Raw genomic sequence first — 8,918 nt, 5'->3', positions numbered from 1 at the left:
GGGTAGAGCCATAACCTCCCCATTGGCCCTGCCCTGAGTGTGACAGGGTGCAGCTCCCCAACCCCCTGATCCGCCCTGCTCTGTGTGTGACAGGGGGCGGTGCTCCAACTCCCCTATCGGCCCTACTCTGTGCATGACAGGGGGCAGCACCCCAACCCCCTGATCGGCCCTGCTCTGTGAGTGACAGGGGGCAGCGCCCCAACCCCCCGATCGGCCCTACCCTGAGTGTGACTGGAGGTGGCATCGCAACCTCCTGATCCGCCCTGCTCTGTGCATGACGGGGCGGCGCCCCAAATCCCCAATCGGCCTTGCTCTGAGCCTGACCAGGGGCTGCACCTAGGGATTGGGCATGCCCTCTGCCACCCGGGAGCAGGCCTAAGCCAGCAGGTCGTTATCTCCCGAGGGGTCCCAGACTGCGAGAGGGCACAGGCCGGGCTGGGGGACCCCCCTGCCCCTCCCGAGTGCACAAATTTTTGTGCACCGGGCCTCTAGTACAATAATAAATACATAAATAATAATACAAGCATAAACTCTGTGTTTTGTGTACTCAGAGCTGTAAGCCTACTTTTGCCCATCCCTATATTTCCATTTCTCTAATCTTGGCCTTTATGTTATTGTTACTTTCCAGATGTGTTATCAAATACTTGATGTATTATCATTTTTGCTTTAAATAGTCAATTATCTTTTGAAGCCATTTAAATAATAAGAAAACAGTATTTATATTTGCCCACCTAGTTACCATTTCCAGTGTGCTTCATTCCTTTGTGTAACTCCAGGTTTCCATCTGGCACCATTTTCCTTCTGCCTGAAGGGCCTCTTTTAACATTTCTTGTAGTGCAGGCCTGCTGGTGATGAATTCTCTCAGCTTTTCTAGGTCTGAAAAAGTATTTTACCTTTATTTTTATTCATATTTAAATATTAATTTTTAAATGTATTGATTGATGATTTTTAGAGAGAGGAAAGGAGAGAGAGAGAGAGAGAGAGAGAGAGAGAGAGAGAGAGAGAAAGACTTGTTGTTCCACTTATTTATGCATTCATTGGTTGATTCTTGTATGTGCCCCGACCGGGGCTTGAACCTGCAACCTTGGTATGTTGGGATGATGCTCTAACCAACTGAGCTAACCAGCCAGGGCTTCACCCTCATTCTTAAAAGAAGTTTCAGTGGATATAGAATTCTGTTTTGTTTTTCCCCCTCTGTACTTTAAAGACTCTGCTCTTCTAGCTGGCATTGTTTCTGATGAGAAATCTGCTGTCATCTTCATCTTTGTTCTTCTTTATGGGATGTGTCCCCCCCCTCCCCCCGGCTGTTTCTAAATTTTTATCTTTATATCAGGTTTTAACAATTTGATAGTGACACTCCTTGGTGTTGTTTTCTTTATATTTCTTGTGTATGGTATTCATTGAACATTTTGGTTCTGTGGGTTTATAATTTTCATTATATTTGACATTTACTCAGCATTAGTTCTTGAAATATTTTTCTGTCTCTCCCCCCACTCACTGTTCAGAGATTCTAATTACATGTGTACTTGAAGTTGTCCCACAGCTCATTAATGCTCTCTTTTTGTGTTTCATTTTTTAGTCTTTTTTCTTCTGCGTTTCATTAATTTCTATTTCTGTGTCTTCAAATCCACTAATATTTTCCCCTGTACTATCTAATATGTTGCGAATCCCATCCACTAATTTTTCTTCTTTGCTTAAAGAATTCAGATTCTTCTAAACCTTACTAAGATGTGATTGACATGAAACCAAAGTATAATTCACTCAACAGATGTTTAGTTAGCACCTAATGTTGCTAAAACTCTAAGGCTCTTTTGTGGGAAAACATGGTTTCCCTTTTGCAAAGGGAACTCATTCAAGTAATACTGAACATCTTCCTTGAGGTTGTGGGCTGGGTCCTCCAGCAGCCATGGAGATGGACAGACACTGACAATGGCCCGAGGTGCTTGTCAAGGAAAGAAGCTTACAATCCAGGATGAGGAGACAAAGTGACCAGACTTTGTTAAATACGTTTATTTGACATCTTATATTTGAAGTGATATCTGATTATCCCACATGAAGAAGGTGCAATAAAACTCATTTAAATGGCCCGGCTGGCGTCAGTGCTTGAGCGACGACCTCTAAACCAGGAGGTCACAGTTCGATTCCTGTTCAGGGTACATGTCCAGGTTGCTGGCTGGATCCCCAGTAGGGGGCATGTAGGAGGCAGCCAATCAATGATTCTCTCTCATCATTGATTTTTCTTTCCCTCTCCATTCTTCTCTGAAATCAATAAAAATATTTTTTAAAAAAATCATTTAAATGACAGATTTTTAAAAGAACTTGAGTGAGAAGGCTCTTAAAAACAACAGCAACCAAAAGACAGATGGTCTCTTCATGGGGAAAGTGGAGGAAGCTAGAGGGGAAACGGAGAAGGGCTCTGGAAGGTGTTCTGGCGTGGCTTTGTCCGGCTCTGTGCCCGTGTCCTGAATAGTAATCCTTGAGGCAAGAAGTGGCTGTTGATTCCCTGGGGCCACATTCTTGGCAGTACACATGGTCCTAGAATGACTAAGAAATCGAGATCCAGAAAGAAAATTTAAAAAAGTTTCACTTAAAATGTTTCAAGACAGAAAAATGAACCTCTTGTGTTAGGAAGAATTGCAATGTGCTAAAAATCTATTCCTAGCGGAGGAACTACTGGAAGGTGGGGAAAAGCACACTTTTACGAGCTTTTTAAAAAATTATTAAAGTGTAGTTGACACATAATATTAGTTTCAGGTGTGCAAAACATAGTGACTCAACATTTATGTACCCTAAGAGGTGATCACCACACCAAGCCTAGCAGCCATCTGTCACCAGGCAAAGTTATTGCAATATTATGAGCTATATTCCCTGTGCTGTACACTACCTCTCCATGGCTGATTTATTTTATAACTGGAAGCTTTGTACCAGTCCTTGCTCATATCAAGAGGGCATATGGAGGTACTTAGAATGGGAAGGTGGGGAAGTTCTCTTGTTTTAGAAGTTCCCAGGGCTGGGATACTGTCCTAGCAGCATAGGACTTTAGAGACTGAAAGTTCTCTGTAGAAGATGTAGTTCAAACTTTTCATTTTACAGAGAAATAAAGTGAACTTACCAAGGTTGAACAGAGTTAGCAATAGGGCAGGGATGAGATGCTGGGTCTCCTCTCGCACCGAAAGAATTGTTTCCTAATTAATGCTTGGAGGTACCTGGGCTTCAAATACTATAGGTATGTTTTTTATTCTTTTTCTTTGCAGATCACATTTGACAATAAAGCCCACAGTGGAAGAATTAAGATAAGTTTAGATAATGACATTTCCATCAGAGAATGTAAAGACTGGCATGTTTCTGGATCAGGTAACTGATACATTTTACTTGTTTTCCAAAATGGTTATTAAATTACTGGTCTCATGGATAGTGGAGCATCGAATGAAAGAATTGTACTAATTGTACTACTTCCGAGTCTCTAGTTCTCTGCAAGTAGGTCAATTCATTGTAGTTATCTGATGTTCCCGGTAATACATAAATTATTAATAACTGAAATGACTTTTCCCGCCTTCTCCATCTGCCTTCATTGGTCCACTCCTTACTAAAAAAAATACTTATAATCCCCCCAAGTACAAAGAGGACTTGAAGAATTGTTCCCAGTAGGGAAGAACAGATTACAATCTGAGTGCCCTTTATCGTGTTTTACATCTATAATCTGGTGTGCAGCACAGCAGTTAAAATAAGTGAGGCTAAAAATGAAAAGAAAAAAAAAGTAGCTGTCACTGTATTAATGTCCCACTTCATAAACAGGTAATCCTTTTCCTTCCAGTTCAGAGAAACACTCATTACATGATGATCTTTGATGGCTTTGTTATCCTGATGTGCTTGACTTCGTTAATCCTGTGCTTTCGATCTGTGATTAAAGGAATTCAGCTGCAACAGGTAGGGGTTGTTGCTTTTCTAGGAATGTTACGGCCACGTTGATCAACAGAGAAACTCACTCTGCCTCCCCTCTTCCCTCTAAAGGAATTTGTCATTTTTTTCCTCCTCCATTATAAGAAGGAGGTTTCCGTTTCTGATCGAATGGAATTTGTCAATGGATGGTACATTATGATTATTATTAGTGACTTATTGACAATCATTGGATCAATTCTGAAAATGGAAATCCAAGCCAAGGTAAACTTTTTTTCCTCTTTATGCCATTGTTAGTATCAGCTTTGCATTAATAGTAATTTATTTTTCCTGAATGTAAGAATTTGTAGAGTAAATGATTTCTTTCAAACATTGCATTGACTAAACTTGGAATTGATAGTAACAATTTTCTTAAATCTAGTCAGGAAATCTTTTAGACAGAGCCTTTCAAAGTGTGATCCATAAACGTCGGCATCAGAATCATTTGGGGAGCTGGTAAAAATGCCCAAGTTGCACCTACTGAATCTGAACTCTGGGGTGGGACCTGTGAATTCTTACACATTCCAAAATTCATAAACGCGCCAAGATAGCTAAGGCAAGAGGTGTTTTTAGTTATTCTTACAAGAAATCCCAGAATCTTCAACAACAAAAAAGTAGGGCTGGGGGTGCAGGCTGAGGCCAAGCTATGATTATGTGAGTGCTGTCGTTCTTTCCTTCAGATTGAGAATGTTGCTATATTTTTATCTTTCCCATGGATGGGTACAAGGCGCTCCATTCTGAGTTTGCTCAGACTAGAAATCAACCCTCTCTCCCAAAGCAAAGATCATATTTTAAAAAATCTAATACTATTCAGACTAATCTTGCTCAAATTTACACTTTTCCAACCTTGGCTATAACTAAATATGAGTATAAGCCTGTTGTGACTCAGATTCCTGGGCAGAGACCCCCAAATGCAATGGCTCAGAAAAGATAGGAGCTTATTTCTCCCTCACGTAACAGTCTGGGTGGGTTTTCCAGGTTGGTGAGTTGCTCAGCTCCATGCAGTCGTGCAAGGACCCAAGTTTCTCCCATCTTGTTTTTCTGCCAGCCATTATGGGCTTGCCCAAACTACATGATTGATGTTGGGTCATCTCACCCACAGGCTGCAGCCCGTGGAAGGGAAAACATGGTCTGGTCTGGTCTGGAGGTAGCCCTCCCACAGTCTTACAGACTTGGCTCTAGTGTGGTAGCCTTCACTTCTGTTCACGTTCCACTGGAGAGAATTTAGTCACATCCAACTGCAATTGGTGCTGGGGAGTAGAGCCCGGGCATGTGCCTCAGAAGGAGAGAATAGGTTTAAGTTGACACGGGGCCGCTGCCACCATGTCATAGCTGTTGTATAAATCATCAGAATAGACATTTAACTTTGGGGGGGCGGAGATTGGGGGAAGATTTGCAGTAAATCTTCATTTATACCAACCTCACTATCCTTAACCTCAATAAGCTCTTAATGGCACCCAACAAACTTTCCACATTTTTCTAGACCACTCACTACCCCCATCTTATAAATGATAATTTCATGTTTTCTTCTCTTCCGAAAGCTCTAACTCCCCTGCCTCATACCCACTCTCAGCTGGTGACCTCATTTCCTATTTCATAAGAACAATAGGAAAAAAGTAAAAATTCCACAAACTCCCACTTCATTTATTTACCGACCAGCATCAGTGCCCACACGCCCTGCTTTTTATGTTATGGAGGATTTATCATTTAGGCTATTATCCAAGTCCTACTTCTCCATATGCCGACCACATGCTGTCCCCACTTGCTTAAGGGCACAGCTCCCCCCACGCTTCTTCCTTTCCTTGTACATCATCCATCTCCCACTCTCTATGCTGTCATTCTCATCAGTATGTTTTTCTCTCCTTTCTGAAAAGACAAAATATCAACCCATCCCCCCAAGTTACTTCCTCATTTTCTCCTTCTCTTTATATGGCAAAAGACCTCAAAAGAGTAGTTCATCTTGTTTCTGATTCTGCTCCTCCCATTCTCTCTCATATCTGTTCCAACCGGGCTGCCTGCCACTCCACAGAAAGTGTTCTTTCCAAGGACCTCCCATGTTGCTAAGTCCAATAATCCATTATTTCAATTATTTACCCTTCAGCTTTTAACACTGTCAACACTCCCTCTTTGTTGATGCACCTTTTTTTTTCTTTTTTGCTGGGTATCATTTTCCTGGTGTTCCTTCTAGATTTTGAGCCGGTCTCCTGACTTTCCTTCACCAGTTTCCTCTCATCTCTCCAACCTATTAAAGTGACGACTTCAAAGCGTAGCACCGGGACATGTTTTATTTTCTGCCACTGTCTTGGTGACCTCATTCTGTTCCATGCCAGTGATTTCCACATGTGTGTTTCCAGCTTGGAATTCTGCCCTCAACTCATCTCACATTTCTAACTGTCTATTCTACACTTCACTCCAGTGTCTATTTGGCCTCTCAAATGTAACATATCTAAAACAGAATTCCTAAGATCCCCCACCTCCATGGTCCAAACTTGCTTCTCCTTTCTAAGTTCAGTTAAATACCAACTATTTTCAGTTGCTCAAGACAAGAGTCATTGATTCATCCTCGACGCTTCTCTTTTACTAATCCCCTCTCACCCTCCTCTAATCCAAGAGGAAATCCTATTGATCTACCTTCAAAAATTACCTCATCATCTCCACCACTAAGTCACCATCAGCTCTCACTTATTGCAACAGTCTTTTCACTTGTCTAATAATCTGCGCTCAACCATAGCAGCCAATATTTTATCATATCACTGCTGTTCAGAGATCTCAAATCCCCCTCCCCTATTCAGAATAAATATAAAGTTGATAAATTATCCAGGAGACCCTAACTTCCTGCCTCCTTACTTCTGACTCCATACTATATCCCCATCGCTCACTCCAGCCAGACTCACTATCTTGTCTGGTGCCCTCCTGCTTCGGGGCCTTGGGCACTTGCTGGTTCCTGTGCCAGGAGAGCTCTTCCCCTTGATTTTGTTGGTTTGCTTTTCACTCCCTTCATGTCTTTGCTCAAGTGCTGCCTTTTCAGTGAGACCTTTCCTCATCACCCTTCTTAAAATGCAACCTCCTACGCATTTCTTATCCCCTCTCCTGAATTTCCTCCTTTGCACATCAGCTAATGTATCAGGTGTTCATGAATGTATTGCTGCCATCTCTCCCCCCTCATTAGGAGGGAAGCTTCATGAATGTAGGAAATTTTGCCTGTTCACTGCTCTGTCCTTAGCCCCTGGGACAGTGACCAACTCATTGCTGCCCAATAGACAGTTCTTGCTCATGTGAATTTCTGATTCCTTTTCCCCACTGTGTTTTAGAGTCTAACAAGTTATGACGTCTGCAGCATACTTCTCGGGACCTCCACCTTGCTTGTGTGGCTGGGCGTCATCCGATACCTCAGTTTCTTCCACAAGTACAATGTAAGACATTTCAAGGCTCTCGGTGCTGCTGGTCTTTCTCCCTTTCGCTGTTATTGCGCTGCTTTGGCTGAAGGACAAAAGGATGCTAATGACCTCTCTCACTTTCTCAGCTCCTTATCCTGACCCTTCAGGCAGCGCTGCCCAGTGTCATGAGGTTCTGCTGCTGTGCGGCTGTGATCTACTTTGGCTATTGCTTCTGTGGATGGATTGTGCTGGGACCTTACCATGAAAAGGTATCTGCTTCCTTGACTGTCACCTTGGGACCAGGAAGTCCTTAGAATAGGGCCAGTGGCTTGTTTTCTCCTTCCAAATGGACTCCTTTTATGTTGTGACTCAGCCTTCATATGTTGAAGGTAGTATATCTATTGCCATGTGTATAAACCAGTAAGGGGTGACCAACTTGAGAGAAGAATCGATTCACTCAACATCCTCAATTTCTTTAGTGGAATATGCCAAATAGTTAAGTCATTTTTAGCACCAGTGAAGTAAAGTTTCGTCAGTTTGATTCATCAGTATATATTAGGCTGTTTAGGTAAGGTGTCTCAAAATGGGATTTTATTTAAAAAGTAGTATAGGGAAAACTTGTAGGAATATTTGTTACTGGAGTTATAGTTTTAACTATAATGCTATTATCTTAAGTGGCATGAACTTTAAAACGAGAAGTATGACCATGCATGGTTGGGATCTGGGTTTCTCAGAAGTGTTTCAAGGATCTCTTTCCATGAAGGTAAAGGGGAGGATAGGCTTGTCTCACAAAAACCCTGAGGGCAGAGACCACACCCTTCAGTTCAGCCTGCTCCTATTAACAGAGCATCATGAAGCAGCTGCTTATCCCAGGAAAAATAGTAGGCCAGTACATGTTGTGTGTATCACCAAGCAAATGTGTGTAGTTACTTCAGGTTATTGGTTTGAAAGGGTAACTTGGCATATCTGGCCACATCCTATATGATAAAAGCCTAATATGTAAATTGACTGAATGGCAGAACGACCGGCAAAACGACCAGTCGCTATGACGTGCACTGACCACCAGGGGGCAGACGCTCAACACAGGAGCTGCCCCCTGGTGGTCAGTGCGCTCCCACAGGGGGAGTGCCGCTCAGCCAGAAGCCAGGCTCACACTGGCAAGTGCAGTGGTGGTGATGGAAGCCTTTCCCGCCTCCATGTCAGCGGCAGCGCTAAGGAGCAGCAAGCTGAGCAGTAAGGAGCAGCGAGCAGGCAGGCAGTAAGGAGTGAGAGGTACCGGACTGCGGGAGGGCACAGGCCGGGCTGAGGGATCCCTCCCCCCAGTTCATGAATTTCATGCACCAGGCCTCTAGTTATCTATATACAAGGCTAATAAGCTAAGTGTCCCTCCACCTGTCCGACCAGTTGCTATGACGTGAACTGACCACTAGGGGGCAGATGCTCAATGCAGGAGCTGCCGTAATGTGTGCTGGCCATTTACAGAGAAACGGCAGCGTGGACCTGGCACTGACAAAGCAACACTCGGCTTCTCCCAAGTGGGACACAGGCACTGCCACCACCCCAGAGTGACAGCCCACCAAATTGCAGCCGATACTGCCATGGTGC

At 43.3% G+C, this 8,918-nt stretch overlaps 1 protein-coding gene across 1 annotated transcript in view; it reads left to right on the top strand.

Annotated features, from left to right (window-relative positions):
* MCOLN3 (mucolipin 3) overlaps positions 1-8,918 on the top strand; it is a 34,622-nt gene that overhangs the window by 19,785 nt on the left and 5,919 nt on the right. The window contains exons 5-9 of the mRNA XM_014546430.1: positions 3,255-3,354; positions 3,815-3,927; positions 4,012-4,161; positions 7,248-7,349; positions 7,460-7,582. Of these exons, the coding sequence (XP_014401916.1) occupies positions 3,255-3,354; positions 3,815-3,927; positions 4,012-4,161; positions 7,248-7,349; positions 7,460-7,582 (588 nt within the window). The remainder of the gene's footprint in view (positions 1-3,254; positions 3,355-3,814; positions 3,928-4,011; positions 4,162-7,247; positions 7,350-7,459; positions 7,583-8,918) is intronic.

The sequence above is a fragment of the Myotis brandtii genome, unplaced genomic scaffold (assembly GCF_000412655.1).
Source record: "Myotis brandtii unplaced genomic scaffold, ASM41265v1 scaffold446, whole genome shotgun sequence".
Taxonomy (NCBI): domain Eukaryota; kingdom Metazoa; phylum Chordata; class Mammalia; order Chiroptera; family Vespertilionidae; genus Myotis; species Myotis brandtii.
Note: the sequence above shows the minus strand (reverse complement) of the source record. Positions and strands in the feature narration are given on the sequence as shown.